General features: G+C 36.9%; 1 protein-coding gene across 1 annotated transcript in view; it reads right to left on the minus strand.

Moving 5' to 3' along the window:
* IQCK (IQ motif containing K) overlaps positions 1-20,058 on the minus strand; it is a 48,937-nt gene that overhangs the window by 16,351 nt on the left and 12,528 nt on the right. Inside the window, exons 6-7 of the mRNA XM_027885398.1 lie at positions 17,581-17,665; positions 11,808-11,919 (exon numbers count right to left, since the gene is read on the minus strand). Of these exons, the coding sequence (XP_027741199.1) occupies positions 11,808-11,919; positions 17,581-17,665 (197 nt within the window). The remainder of the gene's footprint in view (positions 1-11,807; positions 11,920-17,580; positions 17,666-20,058) is intronic.

Consider the following 20,058-nt stretch of genomic DNA (forward strand, 5'->3'; position numbering starts at 1 on the left):
AATATCAATTGTAAAATTGTAAAGGCTTAAATAAGACTATGCTCAAAGGACTAAGTTAAAAAAATGATGAGAGCTCCTTAGCAGAGGGCCCAGTCTGAGTTTTACTGGACCTAATACAGGTAAGTACCATGTGTAAGATTTGTGAAAATGCTGTCACTGGGATCTTAATTCTACACTTTCTCAGTTCATGTGCTAAGTGGTAAAAAAACGGTCTTTGGCTTTTTTCCCCTTCAGAAATGCAGAGCAACCCCAGCTCTCATTGCCTTCCACTGGAATTGCAGGGACAGTGTTTCTGCAAATCAGACCATTCTGAACTGGGCCTGGGTTTGTGTCAACTGTCACAGCTCTGCACCAGGCAGTGAAGTCCAGTTTATGCCAAATGAAGATGTTTGCCTTAGCTTTAACACTTGCCTACGTGTGGGTGTAATCCCATTTATTTAATCCAGAGTTTTGTTCCTGTCAGGAAAGGTTTTAAGTGAGCATTCAGGAAAACAAGATAAACACAGACTCAACGTTTTTGGCTAAACGTGCCCAAAACCATCTGTTTTAACAGAATTGTGTTCACTTAGACTGGGACTGAATTTTGTCTTGGCATGCTAGATCCTTATATAATCTCCCTTTGATTTACAATGTGAAAGTAAAACTACAGTGCTAAGAGAGTTTCTAAATCAGTATCACACAGTTTAGTCCATGAGCTTTGTGTTTTGCAATGTTAGTGAGGGAACTAAAGTTGACATATTGGATGATTTGGGGTATGTTCTTCCAAGTCTTCCAAGGTTCTTCCCACTGCAACCATAGAAAAAAAAAAATCATCAACAGGCATAGAAATAAAAAAGTAAACATCCATACTTCCACAGCAAATACTCTGTTGTTCAATAAATAAACAAAAATCCCCCACTCAACCCAAAAAGCTTATTTCTTCTTTGCATGGCGCTTTTTTTTTGTTTTGACACAGCTTCAGCACTGGGATACTTGCACGTAGTTCTCCGTGCCAGCTGTGGGAGTTGTGCATCTGAAGCTGAGGGCAGAGCTGTTTGCTAGTAAGAAGTCACTGGATTCTTCAAAAAAAAAAGAATGAAAGCAGCTCTTTGAGGTTTTTTGCTTTGAAGAATTTTCAATTAAAAGTCAGGGATGAAGTCATACAGTTCACCTAGTATATAAATATATTTTTGTCATTTAGGACAACAAGCAAGGTCAATAAAGAATAGTTTTTCTATGTCTCAGTGGAAAGAAGAATGTTATCCATGTGATTGCAAAGGCTCTGCCAAATGGGAAAAAATCAGTCAAACAAAGAGCACAGGGTTGCTTGCTGGAGTAAACAATTCTAAATGAACAAAAGCTCTACATAAAAGTAAAATGTCCCACCCCCTAGTGAAAGCTGTTTTCAAAGCTCTGTATTCTTTCGGAGTGCTGTAATACAGATTAACCTAATGTTTTTCTTCTGCTGATACAACAGTCTGGTTCCTCATTCTACTCCTGTGATTTCAGCTATCGTTTTCTGGTTTTAATATTTTAGAATTTTACAAACTGCCTTCTAACTTAAAAAATCTGTTTTTCTACTCCCTGCTCTTCAGAAGATGTATGTGTACTATACACCTTTCACATCAAATTTATGGGGAGATTTATAGGTAAAAGTTATGCTAGAGGCAAAGAACCCCAAATAAGCCCAAAAAATCCCCTTTTGTACACACAGTTTCAGGAGGGCTTAGTTACCCTACCAAGGCATGCAGCTGAAAACCAGCAAACAAAATCGTCTTGGTAAATACCCAGAGTACTGAGATGCAACAGGCCCATGTGTTAACTTTAGGTGCTCAGTGTGCTACCAACCTGGAAGGTCTCAGGTCACAGAAAACAAGAGAAGTGATGTATGAGGAGGAAAGAAACCCCAAATATGACTGCAGTGGCAGGATACACCTCATGTCCTACAATGTTCAAGGCAATACATGCCCAGTGCCTTCCTGGCACAAGACCCTTCTGGATTTTAGGGCTTCTGCTTGTACAGCTGGTGAGGGGAAAAATCAAGAGTGGATTCAATACCCCATAGGACTATGGATATCCTATATACAAAGTACTGTCTAGTGCATTGAATTTTTTCTAATATTCCTTGATGTGATGAGGCTGGCCTTTGCAAATATTTCATAAACATTGCAACATATTCAAAAACCTCGGGGCTCACACACACACTTTTCCATTAAAGCAAGGAGGTGTTTTAGGTTTCTGCTAGCAGTGGTTTTAGTCAGGAGTGTCCATGTCTTATCATAACCTGTGTTACTTAAGCATAACAATTTCAAATCACATCACACTAACCAGGAAGCACAGGTTGTCAGCAGGAATATGAATTTCAAGCAGTTATTTAAATAGTTCCTGACATATACTTGCTTCCTATGCAGATAGAAAACTAAGATGTCCTCAGGATTCAGATAAGCTGGAAAGATGGGAAAAGAAGTGCCTGGCTAAGTATTTTCACTAGAAATTTCCATTGGAAAAATGTATTTTTCAGGATGTGACACATCAAACTGAACTAACTTGCTTAAAATACTTTGAAATGCCTAAGGAAGATGTTCAGAACAAGTTCCACTAGCTGATAATCCAGGCCAATTCTTTCAGACAACACATATTTAAAAGCAATGACCAGTGTAAATGTCAACACCAACAACCAGGCTTACAACCATGCCATTCCTGTGCTGAATTTTAACCATTTCAGTCTTAGGAGTCCTGTAATTCCTTCAACAGAGCGAGACAAAGACCAATTTCTATTTTCAGTTGCATTTAAAAAAGTAATAAAAGTCAAAGTTTAGCAGCATCATTCCCACATTATCCCTTTATGTCCCCTGTCACTGCGTGCAGTTATGCTGGCAAATCCCTACCCGTGCAGAACTCAGATTCCAATGCAAAGGAGAACATTTCTTTTTCTTCACTGAGATTTCCTGCATGCTGGGAAAAGGCTATGGACATAACCGGGCAGAACAAACTTCGGAGGATGCCACAGGATTGCAACTGTGCACTGCTGCCAGTCTGGGGGCAATGCCAAGAAAACTGTTCTCACAGGAGGCTGGATTCAGCTCCCAGGGAAATGACAAACACCTTAAATCCCAAGATGTTTGTGTAACTGAATGTGTGAAAACTATCTACAGAGAATACATAATCACTGGTTTAAAGAGGTGTAACATTAAAGTAGAAGTAACACGCTCATGCTCACTGGCAGTGTGCTCACAGTATTTCATATGGTTTTAAAACATTAGCTCCTGTTTTCAGTCCTAAGACACAGAGGAACTGAGGCCCTTAAGTGTTGTTACAGTGTATGTTACCAAAAAAAAAAATCTCACATCTTACTTATTTCTAGTATTAAGGCTTTTACCTGTATAGGTCATGTGGTTTTGTTGGCACTATGTTTCAGTCTCCTTACTCATTACTCTTATTTTTAATAGTGAACAAACCTGACTAAACTATCCTTTAGTCACATGGATGTTCTAAATCATAGGACACTATAGCCACCACTGCAATAATAAGCACTAGTGGGGACTAATTTCCTTGGAAATGAGGTGGGGGTTGCTCTTGAGGAGCACAACTGTTAACTGTTATTTTTGACTTGCTGCTCCTGCTAACAGTAAGGTCATCTACTCCTTGGTCTGCCTCGTTCCTCGGAGGTGCAGCTCGTTTGCCATAGTTTATCAGGTATGTGTTGCAGGGTTGAGGCACAGATGATGGCTAAAGGAAGCACTGGAATGTATCTGGATTTACTGTTCACTTGCTCCTGGGAGTGGAATATTCAAAAATCTGCAGAACTCCTATTAGCTGTCTGAGGACTGGCCTTTGTCCTATTTATATATGCATTAAGCTCAAACATCTTTACCATCTATTTTGGATAGCAGGCACTATTTTCCCTCATCTCAATGTACAGGACTGATGTTCTGGTTTGACACTTGGTTGTTTCAGCATAACTGTGAAAAAACTATGACCTACTTTATACACTACTATATAACACAACTGGCTTGTGACAGCAGCTTATGAAAGGTTTATACCCCCCCAGTCTTTACAGAGAGTGCTTCTTCATGGAACTCTTACGAATTACATTTAGTAATTTAAACAGCTGAACACAGTAATGAAAGATTCTATAGACTTGGACTATAAGAAGATGAAAATCCATTAAAGAAAATCTATTGGAATAACTTATTAGCAGGGGCTTAGAGTAAAATATATATATAGAAAGGAGTTTCGCCCTAGCCTCCCAATGAAATGCCAAAGAAGCCTGAACATGAAATTGGAGCCACCAGCAATCTTTCTGAAATAAGACCTGACTTTTAAAGGCACAGTTTTTTATAAAGGGTTTATAATTTTAGCCTCTTACAATTGGGAGTCTGCCCGTACACAACTACTAGTGAAACCTTTCGCTTCAGGAAATATTCAGTCACTAGTAATAGGAAAATGATGTACTGAATAAAGATCTACTAAACAAACAAACAAATAATAAAATGGAAATAATGCCCATAGACACTCCTGCAACTCATGAATCTGAAATGGAGCTGTCAGAGGATCACTAAGCAGAAGAGGCTTCTGCAAAACGGATGTATAAATGTGACGGGACAAACCTAATTCTCCAAACCACAAGCAGAGTTTGTAAAATGCTTAGTCTTCTCTTCGTGACTGTAAAGAACTGAAAATTTCAGGACATTTTTTAATTCACTTAGGATCAGATTAAGGAGGCAAGAGCTGACATAAAGGATACTCCCAAACACCAACATCCAGTGATGGATATGGGAAAAGAGGGCTGAAAGATCTCTAGCAGGATTTGTTTATGCAATGCACCATTGCTTTCCTCATATTTTGACAGAAAGACTAAGAATTAATTTGAATATATCTGAATGGCATTTAGGCAATTTAAGAACAGAAATATGGGAACATACAAGCATTAGACTATGAAGACCTGAGTTAGGAAAGAATTACAGAGAATTAGATATAAATTATTCTGTTGGTGTCTTTTGCTAGCCGTTCAGATATTCAAGTCCAAAATTTCTATTTTTAACTATGGGATGCCTTAAAAACCTGGAGAAAAGGCTGTCACCAGTTAAAAAATAAAGCCTCTGAGTAGTCCTGCAGCAAAACCAGACTTGAGACTTTTAGGTAAAAAAAAAAAAAAGAAGGGGAAGTGGGGCAGAGAAAGAAATACCATAAGCTGTTAATGGAGTTTTAAAATATGATTTAGAGAATAACAGCAATAAAAATGCTCCCATGTTCTTCACAAGTAACTAGAAAAAGGCTAAACAGAGAAAAAGAAAACCAGGAAGATTGCAGAACCCATAGAAGATTTCTCCTCTCCTTAAAAAAAGAAAGAAAGAAAGAAAAAAAAAAAAAAAACAAACAAGAAAAGAAAAAAATTTATATGATCACAGAAAAATTGCCAACTTGCAATTGTCTTTTTTTCCATTACAAATCATTATTAACAGCTGCAGAGTGATGGGTGAAAATACAGCTTTGGAGCTGGAGGATTAGTTCTGACTTGTGCTCCAGATCCACTGCTGTGCCTGTGTAAGCACAGTCCAGGGGATCACGTGTTGCAGTTTATCTAAATGATCATCTTTCCTTTTTATTTTTTCAAACATTCTCAACATAGTTTTAGAAATTAAATGTTACTGTAATCTTTATAAATTTTCAAAGACATCTGAGTCCAGGGTGGGGACCAATAAATTGGATTCTGCATCATGAGTCTTATGACTTTTATCACTACATTCTCAGCTGTTAGTGCCAAGATTGAACTTTCAAAAACATCTCAAGCATCTTGAATTAGGCTTGATGAAAACCACCACATACTCAGCCTTCGGTACCGCTTTGTTCTTGGATTTTCTTTTTTTTTTTTTTCCTTTTAAACAAAAAGAAATTTTAAGGTCTTCTGCGTAACTGAAACTTTTTCCATGTGCTTTTAAATCAAAAGCAATCACATAGATGCAGCCATTTTAAACCATTTTGACTGCAGCACTTTTGCTTTCAGAAAGAAACAAATACCTGTAAGTACAGTAATTTAAAAAAAAAAAAAAAGAGTCAAATTCTTTTAAGTGCAGTGTCCTGCTGACAGCAAGTAGCCTTCCACTTTAATCCTGTTTATACAGCTCAGTTTGAAGCCAGTTTGAGAAAATACCTTCAACATGTAAGATCTTAACATATATGTGTGTGTATATATATATATATGTTACATAATATAGCAGATTAAAAGTATAAAACCATAAAATATGAGATCACCACTTACAAGAGTTTCATAATTAAATTAATACAAAGTGCGTCTGTAGTAAAAGAAATGCAGATGAAATTAGAAACAAATTATTTAGTTTTAAATCTTCCTAAAATATTTCAACCGCCCATGGTGAAAGCTGGGCGGGGGGGGAAAGAAACTCTCACATAAAGCTGATGAATTCCTTGCATTTTACTGAGCTGAATTTTCCTAAATAAAGCACAGAGATGCAGTCTGTAAGAAATCCATTAGCTATTCAGACTTTGTGTTTTCCTAATCCAACATTATTACCTACAATACATTTTAAATATTTTTCTAAGCCTAGTGTAAGTTTTCCCATTTATATATATTATTCCCTTTTCCCTTATATATTTTCCTTGCGAAATGACTCAGTCCTGCAAACATTCATGTGATTGTAACTTCATTTATGGCCCCGTTAAGAAGGATCCATTAGAGCACATGACTATACTCATATATTTATATGTTTATGGAATTAATTCAAAGAAGTTTCACAGTGTAACCATTTTTTTTTCCCTGGGTTCTGAATTTAACATTTTTCCCTTCCTCAGTTAATTTTGCTTTGATGTGATAGGATTACATACAGCCATCCTTCCATACTACGTAGACGAAACTTTCCCTGTTCAACTTAGCTTGATATTAAGCTTTCAAATCCTTCCTCATCAGTCAGGTGGAGACAATCACAGCTGTCTAAGGAGTGAGTGACTGCATTTCCTTGCTTCTTGACACTTGAGACCTGTTCCTGCTCTAGTGGGAAATACGCAGCCTGTTCTCCCCTGTAGTTGAAATCTCATTCATATTTTCAAGGATTTTCCAGTATGGATGTTTTAGGATGCAGATGATGAAAAAATTGATATGGACAGTCTTAGATAAATGCATGGTGGGTAAAGAAGTTCTCCTAAACTGACAAGCTCGTGGTAGAGCATCAGCCTCATGAAACCAGAGGCAGGCCTTGCACTGTGGCACATCCTGCCAAACATACCTTAAATAACATACAGGTTATTAAATCACTTACTTAAATATATTTACATTAAAGTAATTTCAGCAAATCAGAATTAAAAAAAACACAACCCCCAGCTCATCTGCTATTCACTCACATCCTCTGGAGCCTGGTTTTTGATTAGCTGTATTTTCTGTAGAAGGTAATATTTTTTTAGAATTCTGTAAAATATTCTCAAACAAATTTATTCCATCAGCTGTGCTATATTGGAGAAAATAATCTGTCTCCCTACAAGTCTAAAGCTGTGAGCCACTAAACTAAATCTTAAGTGTTACGCTTCTTTCTACATTTTCAGTCTGACCAAAGAAAATGTAGGCAATTTTCAGAGTAAGGACTATCATACTTTAAATATAGATAATTTTGTGGAATGTAATGTTGCAGCAGTGGAGCAGTATAGCAAATAAAATGTCAGCCAAGAATGCTGTAGCTTTATGGTCTTGGGTATATGCTGAAAGAAACACACTGTTTTTCTTTGCACTCAAGAAGAAATTTTGCCAGCATGTGCATTAAAAGAGGTCAACAGTCCTGCAAGGTGCTAATAAAGTATAAAGTAATTTTCATGCAGTTTTCACACTTTTTATCCTAGAGCACTTTTCAAAAGTAATAATAAGTAGTATAAGAGAGAGAGCAAAAGAAGAATAAAGAATTACAAAGGAAAAAAAAAAATCAAGATGCTTTGAAGCAGGGGGAGAATCAGTGGTTTATGTGAGGCTACATTATACCCCAGCCTCCCACCCCACGCAGACATACCAGGTGGGGATGGTTTCACATGACACAGCAGGCACGGCACAGATGAGCTGATCCAAAAGCGAGTGGCCATCACAAACGGGCAGTTTTCCTTCCCTCAATTACTGTTGCACCATTTCCCTTGCACTGGATGTAAGGATGGTGTCATTACCGGGCGAGTCAGTTTATCAGGCTGATCCAGCACAAAGCCATCCCGAGGGGCAGCAGAGCAGAACTGAGGAGCAGTTCTTTGTCACATCAGCCAGCTGAACCAACTCACCGTGAAGCCATGAGTGGTAGTGCCAAGAAAAGGAGAGAGAGGAAGGCAGGAGCCTTGGCCAAGGGCTGCCTTTTTAATGGGGAAGTTACTGGATTACCTTAGCTGCCCCCTAAAAATGAGACTTTTGGTCTCCACCTGAAAAAAAACCTCCAGAACTGTTTCATTCTGGTTATGTTCTAATGAAAACTTAACTATTTGCCTCAAAATTAATGAGCATGTTTTGACAAACTTTCTGACACCAGAAAAATAAATTAAGAATGCCTTCGGATTCGTTAATTACAATCAGTTTACTTTTCTAACTTCTTCTTATTATCTTTTTTTAACTGTCACACTGGTCAAGATTATACAAACACACTTCCATAAAGCTGTATGTCTTTGCCTAGAACATGCCCTTGAAATAAGGTACACATTGCATTGTGCTGAAAGCCACAACAAAGCAGACTCTGCCTGTTAGCTCACATTAACTGAGTCTTTGGCTGATATTTCCATGGAAGGTATGCTGATCTTTCTAGTAGTGTCAATAGAATCACATTACTGCTCGAGTCATCGTTTTCTAAAAGCTATTTGGCAGCTCACAATTCATCCCCTACAGTTAGATTCAACACTGTTTACAGCATCTAATAAACAGGCTTAGTCAGATAGAAATTTAAGAGATACTTCATTATTTTTCCTAACGTGGTTAACTTCATAATAAAATGCCGTGTCTATTTAAAAATGTTATTCTTTTTCTTTTGATCATGAATCTTAATGCTTTATTTGTGACATCTGAGTTTTTAGTAAAAATAAATGCTTTTTCTGCTTGATGGGAAGAGCTCAAGTGGTTTAATTAAAGGGGATTAATTGAATTAACCTAATTAATTAATTCAGCTAAACCAAATGCTTAGAAATACAAGGTTAAGAAGTAGTTGTGTTATGCTATTCATTATTGTGTGAGTGCTCACAATCCTCCTCAGTGCAGTCAGCTGGGTTAGACTGAGTCACTGGTAAAAGCAGTTAAAGTAATCTTGCTGACTTCACAATGAAATTGGGTTTAACAGCATTAATAAACAGTAGGATAATAACAGCAGAAATAAGAGCAGCTGGAGCACTAACAAAATTAATTATGGCATCACAGCTGAGATTGATAATGAAAACCCCTGGACAGTAACTTCTCAAACTAGTACAGCTGTTTCCAAATAGCCATCTGTCTGGGCCCCAAGGCTATTTCATGTATGGATACTCTTAAATTAACTTAGCAGAGCGCAGTTAAGGAATTAATATTGAAAGCTGATGTGATATAGGCAATATAAACTTACAGTGGTTTAAGAAAAAATTGAAAAGGGGGAATTTTGCAACTTTCTTTGAAGTGGTGAAACAGCTGTGTGTCCTACAGTCCTGAAAAAACTGATTTGATGACAAGAAAGGTCTATGAGACTGATTAAAAGAAAATTTTCCTTTTGAAACAATTGGCAAAGGCAGCAAAGGAAACCTTATCACTACAACTCTCCGAAACAACATTAGTAGAGTTTATGGAAAGATTAAATTTCTTTATCCACAGGAGTTTTTTTAATCAATTGAACTGCCAAATGACACAGTCCACCCTTAGGCCCTACTTTTCTTAGGCAGCATTTTGAAAATGGTTTCCTCTTGTCCTCTGAAAATGCACTTGTAATTTTCACCTTTAGGATTTTACATGTATGAAGACTGTAAACCATGATGGTCATCATATGATCTAATATCATATTCATCCTTTTTCATAGGGGTGTGTTGTGAATATATAGGTTTGTTTCTTAGAAGTGGGATGTGTGCATTTGTAACTCTTACTGGTATCATGGATAATGGAATGTGTGAAAAAAACATGCCTTGATGAGATGGTAGAAATACTAACAAATTAGAAACAGAAAGTCTAAACCACAAACATTAAATTGCAATAATTTAAAATTAATTAACAAGACTGGTAGGCCATCTTCTGTTATCACCTCCAGGAATGCAATTTTCTAACAATTAACACTGACAGAACTGAACATGTACTACAAAGAAAAGAATTCAGCTTTTATGTTTTAAATCTATAATGAGAATAATTTTATCATAGTAAATTCGAATCCACTGTTTTCAGATGATCAAAACCAAATATATCTATGTTTTCTTTTAAAAAGATGCCTACATTTTTTTTTCAAAGTAAAGTCACAATAAACCATAGTAGATAGGCTATGAAATCCCACTTGAAGAAAACTTTGGTTGCTCTGCAGAAGTTTTCATTACATATTAGTCAAGTCTGCTGGAAGACAACTTATGGCTCCTTGATTTTATTTTTTCATCATTTTTGTACACTGTTACTAGTCACTGCATGATTTAATCTTCTAGGTCTAAGCTACTAAAGCCAAGAATTCTACTTCCCTTATATATACCTCATATATATACACACATGTAAATGCAGTTTCCCCCCGTTGTGATGGATGATTTTGTTCTTCAAAATTAATTAAATTCAGCTATAAAATATCCCTTAGGAAATTTCATGGACTGGTAAATAAAACCTGATATTTTGTAGATTAAAACAGTAATATAAATATAAATATAAATAAATTCTGGCAAAATCTACGCAGCCATTGTAACTGTAACCCTGCTATCACCAAAAAAAATTACTCTCCCTAAGGTCAGGACAAAGATTGGCCAGCTGAGAACACACGTTGGACAGTGTCATCAATCTGAAGGGCACACAGTGGTGGCTGGTACAACATGATTTCCCCTCTTTTCAGCACAGCCACAGCTGAACGACCCGTTCTCACCTCCAGCTGTGGGTGTGGAGTTCACTTCCCCACCTCCATCAGGGCCCAGTCCAGCCCACAGAGGCTGATAAAATGTAGACTGGTTGAGGAACTTGTGAATTTTCCTGAGTTAGTAGACAAAGAGGCTGGGTGAATAATCATAATTAAACCTCTGTGCCTAAGTGAATAGACCTTTGGCCCTGTCAGCGAAGCCTTGTCCACAAACAGGGCAAAAAAAGAAACAAATTACAGTGTTGGTTCTTAAAGCAATACAGCCTCATTTCCCTTGGCAATTTATTGGGTTGTTTGGGTTTGTTTTATTTTTTTAGAATTCTACAGGCCAAGTTCTGCTATAAATAACTAGAGTAAAATGCCAATAGAACATTTACCAGAGAAATCCCACAGTTTGGATAAACTGTACTACGACCCATCTGGTAGAAAAGTGTTTATATGGTGAGTAGCTGGTAGAGGTCTAATCCTGCCCTATGAAATACCGTGCCAGGAAATTGTCATAGTCTTCTGAAATTACTGAGTTTTGTATTTTTCATTGCCACTTTCAGCAACTATACAGGCAACTAACACAGAGTAAATAGTGACTGTAAAGAAACAGCCAAGCATTGCCACCAGACTTCACCTTCTCACTCAGGCTTAGCATCCTACTGTGGCCTATTTTTTAATACAACTCCAAGTATAAAAATTCAGCACAATGTAAAAAAACCCAACAAACAAACAAAAAACTCCTAACCCTCCCCACCAAAAAAAAACAAAAAAAACAAAAAAAAAAAAAAAAAAAACAACACAATTTAATTCACTTACCTTTTGCTTCCTGCTTAGTCCAGAATTGTGACACTACTTTATTAATGTGTCTCTCCTCTCTGAACTTCTTTTGCCACTGACGTAGCTCTTGTATTTCACTGTTACAACGGACCTGTGAAAGGGAACACAGAAAATACAACTACATTTATATACCTTTGTGTTACCCAAGATGATGATACAGTTTTTCTCATGGGGCTGTGGCCGGGCAAATACATGACAGCCATCCTTTTTACTGGGCCTGAGGTAAAAGCACAGTCTCAGGGGTTTACAGTTTTCAACTTACACAGAAATAAAACCCACATCATTGAGAGACTCCACTGGAAACATAAATATGCCAATTAGGGGATCACTTTGATTACCAAGGACTCCTGAGAATATGATTGCAGTGAGACGCTTATTCTTTGAGTTAATTAAAATTTCGAGCATTTTGCTGAAGGGTATTAGTGCCTTTAGAAAACCACAACACTATAAAACCAACCCAGTGACCAACATAACAGAGCACAAGAGGAGCATGAAGGGTCATACAGAAGGGAATTTATTCCAGCAAACTGATTCACACCTGCCATCAGCTGCAAATAGGCTGACTGGCAACCCCAGCCATACAATTTTCGCAAACAGGAGAGCCATTAATCTGTTATTCAAAGTAATTGGACTGCATTACATGATATCTATTCTTTGTCAGTCAATCACCCCATCAAGGCCATAATTCTGCTTCCACAAAAAAATTACAATAGCCATAGACCCTGATTCCATTTAGATTTAAGTTGAATTTTTTTAGTATTGTTGCTAACATAAAAGCCAGCCAGCTCTGCATCACCACCTTTTACCACTCTGCGACTTAAACTTAAACTTGTTGTAAGCCGGATTTGATTAATTAGCAGCCCATTGTCTGCCTTGGCATTCACACAATTACTACCTCCAGTGCACCAGATACTGTCCTTCTGAACAACAGTAGGAAGGGGACATGCCAGTATTACCTTAGACACTACTCTCTTAGAGTCATATTCAAATTGTAATCGAATTATTTTAAAAATGCAGCTCCTATTTTGGTTTGGGTTGGATTTTGTCCCCTAAATATTACATATAAAAAATGTCATCGTATCAAACATTCTGTGATTCTATGACTTAATGTCCTGGTAATTTGGGCAGACATTGAATAAACATGGTAGAAACAAGTAGCAATAAGCTCAGTTTCTTCTGGACACCTTTTTTTTTTTTTTTTGCAGGAAGATGACTACTTAGTTCTCTAGAAAATCTCTAAATCAATTTCTGTTTATTTTATTCTTACATGATACAGTAGTGAGTTTGCTCTGTGATTTGAACTCTGGTACTCTTCTCCATTACACTCTGCTTTTCTCTCACTTTACTAAGAGACATACAGAGCAAAAGAGCAGGACTTCAGTTTCCCACTGGTTATAAAAAAACCCAAACCTTAAAGAAAACAATATCAATTATTTATCAAAAGTATTCTTTCTACACAGAATTTCTCCTTTGTGCTGCAGCTGGGAATGCAATGGACAGTAGCTGAACTCCCATAGCACTCTTCAATCCACTTAGGAGAAGATAACTTGCTATATTTCAGACACTGCACTGGCAGAGCAGAAATACAATACAAGGTTACTCGATCAATAAAGACAGCCAAGACTTTTACTCAGTGACTTGACATCAGATACCTCTTAGGTCTCTAATAATATTCCATTATACTGATATAGTTTCGTAATATCTTCTATAAAAGTCATAAGAATTTCTTACAAGGTTGTTATGAACTTTTGAAAATGAAGTCACAGTTACTAGTGATCTTCTTTTCAGCTATACAAAAAACCAAGATCATTTTCCATTAAATCCATCAAATACTATTTGCAAAAAATAAAATATAATTCCAAATACAGGATACTATAGGCTTGCAAGAGACATTTTTTCTTTTAGGCTGTCATGTGTGCTTTTATAAGCCAAATAATTCCCTATTACATGGAGTCAGTTTATCTGCACAGGAAAGGGTTAAGGGAATGCTTATAGGACTCAAGCATATAAAAGACAGCAATGGAAGAGGCAGGAACATAGACAAATTACTACCTGTATATATAAATACAAAATTTCTGAAAAAATGATGTGCCCATTTACAACTTCAGCTGTGTAAGACCTGTATTTTGTCCCATGACAGGGCCACAGTGGTCTCTGTATACTGAAAATGAAGACAGCAGTTAAAAGATAAATGGCAAGTGCGGTAGGTTCTGTGTACTCTCCCTAGACAAATAAAACAGTGAAAGTGCAGTGGAATATATAATGAAACAGTGTTCTGAGATGAAGGCATAGTCATATACAGTCAAATACTCCAAAGTCCAACACTAAATCCAAGCAGTGAACATGAGCTTCCAGAACAAAGTGTCTTTTTTAGAAAAGCGACCAAAACAAAAGCAAAAAAATCACAAACAAAACACAGATATGCCATCTGCAGTAAAACAGGTAACAGGAACGTAACAAAATACATCAACATGTTCCAAATATGCTTAATAGATTACAGTTTAGCACAGTTGTGACAATTCCCCAGAAAGCTGTCTGTTTTGGAAGCAGAGTGCAGTTCCACCACGACTGCAAAGCCATGACTCAGCAGCAAAATCTCCAGGCAAATAAACAGAGTCAAAAGTCTTGTTGTCTCTCCTGCAGACCAGCCACGCCTGCAGCCCTGAAGGGTTCTTAGCTTTGAAGTGGGAGTTCACTCCTAGCCAAGTCACTTGAGTTGAATCTATACTTGCTGCAAAGAACAGGGCATGTTCATGTGACCTTCTGGGATTAAGCCTTTCCTGGGAGCCACAACTTGCTGGAAAGTAATAAAAGTTGTGATAGCAAGAGCACGACTACACTTTGAAAGATACAAATCAAAATTGAAGCAGGTTCAACTTTTCCTCAAACAACACGTATAAAATAGCACTGAATATTTACACAGCACTGTCCAATTTCAACTCTAAGAAAAATATACAAGACTTAGTCAAAATAAACTTCTTTCAATGCTAAGTGAGAACATGTTGCACAACAGCAGAAGGAAAACACCCCAAAACTTCACCCAGAGACATGCGAGGAAATTGTGTTAATGAAAAGTCCCCTCAGTCCACTAGTTCTGCAAATTGTAAAGTTTAAAAAGCCCCTATGAAAAAATGGCACTAAGCAAAGATTCTGCACTAGAGGGGTGAAGGAATAGATCATCCTGTGCTGGGAAAGTGCCTGGAAAATTGATACCTATCTAAATACTGCCTTGGCCTGTGACAGTTGAATGGAAGCTCAATAAAAAGGATGATGGAAAGTGAAGAGAAAGAATTCTGATGACAGAGCTGTGCAGATCTTCTCTGAGTGCTCCTCCTTGCCCTCAAAGAGCCCACTCAAGATGACATCTTTTCTGTGACCTCCTTACAAAACTCAGCAGTTGTAGCTCCCTCTGCTATTTGTTCTGGAATTTAGCTCTTGATTAAACTTGAAATAATTTTCAGAGTACCCGTCAATGTCTTTGTATGAAAGATTGTAGCAAGGACTCTTGATGGCAGCCATCAATTATTACTACCAAAACAAGCGTATTTCTCGAATGTGCTGCAGATAATGATGAATGTACTGCTTTGATCATGCTTTGCTATGAAAAAGTTCTCAATATTCTGTACCTATAGTGTTTTTTTCCCTTTACATAAAAAACCCTTTACTCTCTGATCCATTTTTGCATCTTTTTGCCACGTGTTTTTGATACTGGCACACTCAGACAGCTAGATGTGGCAGAAACAAGTGAAGTGCCATGAGAAGACATGATGCTCCGTCAGTTTTATAACTAGATAAACTCTACTGCCTAAATCAGTATGGTTAACAAAATACCTCAGAAGTGGTCTGAGTCCATAGAAGATGAGTCTTAGAAAACCAGCGATGAAGTGCACTGTCTCTTTAGCACAGTGCCATGTAAAGTATCTATATGTGCTTGTGTTTAATTATTCAATATTAAACCGCTGTGCACATTTTTATTTCAATAATGGTGTTCCAAAGTTCTAGATTCTATGAATTATAAAACAAGGTTTCATGAAAAACATCAGAAAATATTTTCAAATATTGACACAATAATATCCACAGAATGCAAAAGGGCATTATTTGTAAATGTTCAGTTATTACCACACTAAATCAGTGTTAGCTGACAGAGCTATCTATTTTAAAGGCAAATAATCTGGTAAATTTTCATAACATACTTCATCATTAATACAATGAAATCCCATTTAAGCTTAGTGTTCTCTCAATTTAAAAGCCCAAGGATAACACATTACCCTATGTAGTGACTTGTTACTCTTGATTTTTGTTTTATATTCTGATTTTAATTTTTGATTTTTTAAAAACCCGAGTGCTTTCATCTCAAATAAGATAAAACTTTAACAGCTAATTTTATAGTCTGAGTTATTTTTTATGTCTCCTACCTTTTACAGCTAGGGTTTCTCTCTCATTTCTGGGAACTGGTTTAGAATGATAAATACTAGGGTGAAAATTCTGAAGTTAATCTGTACAGCAAGGGAGAATCGTGCCCTTAACAAGCTTTTATAGAAGCACAAGGTACCTGAGCCACCTTGCACTGTTCAGCAAACATAACTGTTACTGGATAATCGTTGCCTTTGCAATACTCCTCTGCAAGGATGCCTGCAGGGATACTGTCTGGCCTAATTAATGTTACTGTCAATGCCATCTCTGTTTAAAAAAGAGAAATAAAGGAAAACAAACAACAGAAAGCGCCGCAAAAATCGATCGGTCAAGAAGACCATTTTGAGGTATTTCATAGTCTTTGGCTGCACAGCACATTATAGGAGCCACTTATATATTTGTGCTTGTTAAAAATAGTAAAAAAGACCTTAACAGAGAGTGGTTTATACTGCTTGTTATTTAAAGATCATCTGACATCCAGAGATGTCTCACTGTCCATCACAACGAAATTGCTGCTATATCTGGGGGCTATTTAGAAGGTTAAATTTTGATAAAGGAAGCAAAGACATTTCCTCATTACCGAAGTCACCTGAATTTCAAGTCTATTTCTTTCCAAGGCATGAAGCTTTAAAAAAAAAATATTTGACAGGATTTGTTCAGTATTTTCAAAATAATTCATTTAGCATCATAGGGTTAGGGTTAGCATGGCTGTTACCCTCCAAAATAATAGTATTGGACAATTTTCTTTGTATTTATTTTATGCTTCTTGCTTTCCCCCCTTAAACTGGGGATTGCATTACTAGTTGTATTACTAGTATGTCTTACAACATCTGCTCACCATTTTGCTTTCCCTTTCCTGGAATAAAAGCCTTCATGCCTATCCTACATCTCCTGTCTCATCCTTGGTCTCAATTTTTTGTTTCTGTGTGCTCTGTCTGAGCACACAGACCTCACCAATCCTCCTTGTGCATCTCCACCCTCACTCACTCACATATCCCTGCATGAAGCAAAACAACATTCCATCCTTTAGCAACTAACCAGAGCAACTTTCAATTTAAAAGAGAAAACTGTTCACTGTAATCACACTTTTGAAAATCGAATTTCTGTGGATTTTCTGTTGTAGAGGAAAACACTGAGATTACATCAGCATAAATGTCTGTGAAAAAAAGCTGTAGTCACTAGGCATAAGGCAGAGCAACATCCAAAGCCAATGAACCATAGGGGTCTCAGCAGCTATTTATAGTATCCCCTACTTAAAATTTATGTAAGGATTTTCCCTGGGGCCTTCACAGTCCTACAGTTTTCAACATCAAGCAAAATAATTATAGATTAGTCTTACCCGATAACCTCTCCAGAATGACTGAATTATTATGCTTGCTTCTTCTTCTGATAGAAGCAGAGATAGAGGAATTGGTGGCCTAGGACTTAAAAAAAAAAAAAAAAAAAAAAGGTTTTTTTGTAAACAGGCAGCCTATAAATGTAAAATACCTTCTACCCTAATAGTATATTTTATCAAAAAGATAAATGCTGTTTAGGAGCTTGAAAGGTACAGTTTCTTATTGCCCTGAAAATAAAATGTGCAAAGAATATCTCCTTTACAAATACACTGTTATATACTCTGCAATAACTTCTTCTTAAAACAATCATATACAAATGGCACATCAAGCACAATAATCTTGCTTATTCTTCTACAGGGATTTCAAATTCCCACTGTTATGGTAAGGTTTGAGGTGGCAGTAGGAGGGGGACAAGGGAAGGAGCCTGCCATTTGTAAAGCAGAGGAGGTTTTAGTGGGCATGCAACAATGAACAGACTTATGATGTAAATGTCTATTATATTAAAAACACAGAATTTAAACATATTTTAGTGCATTAATTTACATTATGATATCCCTAAATTAAAACATACTGAAAAAAGTAATGTTTACCATATCTGCATAGCATGGACTCATGTTTAGAAATGTCTAAACAAGTTCTTAAAGTGCTAAAAATTTACTTTTGATAGCATATACACACTGTTTGGTGATAAAAGAAAGTAATACATATGTGCAACTATTCTCAGCCAAAACATGCCCTATTTTTGAAAGCATGTTTAGTGATTCTGTTACTACCAATTTTAATGGGAAGCAAAGTGGTAAATAAATTCAGCCATCACTAAGAAAAACTGAAAAGGCTGTGTGAAATCTTGCTTCCCAAAAGCCACTTTCTGTGGGTGCTGATTTATTGCTCCCATATAGTGATCAAAAAGCATCCAATGGAAAGGACAAAACAAAATACATTTATATACTTCTTTTCATAATAAATGTAATTTATAGCTAATGAACTATAGGGCAATAATGCTGCAACCCATGAAAATCCCAGTAATGAAGAGTAGCCTTGGCACAGCGTTAGAGGAGCTGCCAAGGACCTCTCCCTGCGTGGGGAACAGGCTGAACACAGCCTTGACTTGGAAAACCACAACATTATGAATTTGGATGCAGCAACCACCTCTAGCATTTGCAGTCCATGCAGGAACATTATCTGTGGTATTTATAAAGACACATATACTGCAAAGCCCATTAATTGACAAGCTATTTATTTATGCAGTGTTAGATTTTCTGGCTAAAACACAGCAATTTCCTTTGGAAATTTATTTTACAGTATATTACAGCTCAAGCTAATAGGCTTGACAGCTTTCATTTTCCTTTCACTTAATTTCATTCCTATTAGTCTCTGCCCTAGTAAGCTTCCTATGCTCTCTGACATCTTTCTCTTAGGGCTTGTCTTCACTGCAGGAGCATTTCAACTTAGAGCACAATCTTACCTCTTATCTAATGCTGCACTGACTGCATCGTTTTAGTCTGTGTACTCAGCTAAATTGGTCTCATCATCGTGTCAGCTGGGTTTTGGCCTACATTTATTTTAATGGGAAATAAAACCTTGGTCTGTTTGGAAAAACTGAAATAAGACAAAAATAAAGAGCAGTCTCTCCATTAAGCTAAACAGTCTTAGACCTGTGAATGTTAATTAGCATTCCTCCTGCTCAGGGGAAATCATAAGTGCTGGACAAGCAAGGCTTCCTGAGCTAACAGCTTCTTATAATCAGACTTAAAGTTCTGAAGTTGAACTGTGCTGGTTTCCCTGGCAGACTTTCATCCTCTGTTCTATTTTTGATCTTTTTGAAACCCAAAACTTAGAGGGGGAAAATCACGGGAAGACCTACATATTTTACAGCAGTTATATCAAAGCCATCGAACTCCTCTAAGAAGGAGCACATCTCCAAAGAACAACTTGAGATTCCTCCCAGCCTGCAAGGTCAACTGGAGCAGTGGTTTCCTTTCATTTTCAAACTATAAAAATGTCTAGTTTATAATCCAACACTGCAACTGAGAAACCAATATAAAAAAATCAAGCAAGAACAGGACTTAATTTTCAGCATGGTAAGTATCAATCCTTTTTGTCGGAGAGAAAATACGCAATTGGCTGCTGGTCAAATGAAAATAGAATCGGAGCAGAGGCAATCACCCCTCAGCAGTGAACTAGGAAAAGAGGGAGTATGTCATTGGTGGCAGAAGACAGCTGTATGCCTCCAAGAACATTAGAGTTGACAGTACAATGTACACTAACTATATTCTGCTTATTTAGTCTTTGATTATGCATGATCTTAAAAGCCACATATTAAACATATCAAAATCTATTTTGACACATATACATTGTTTAACATAAGTTGCACCCGCAAAAGAGCATCAGTTAAACGATTTTTTTTTAAGTATTTTGTTTTACTGAGTCTGAATAAAGCAGACACTGACCAGAGGAAAGTTAAGTTCCAGAAACAAGTT

Source organism: Empidonax traillii, unplaced genomic scaffold (genome assembly GCF_003031625.1).
Source record: "Empidonax traillii isolate 1590-97213 ecotype Southwest subspecies unplaced genomic scaffold, ASM303162v1 scaffold166:size2381449, whole genome shotgun sequence".
NCBI lineage: Eukaryota > Metazoa > Chordata > Aves > Passeriformes > Tyrannidae > Empidonax > Empidonax traillii.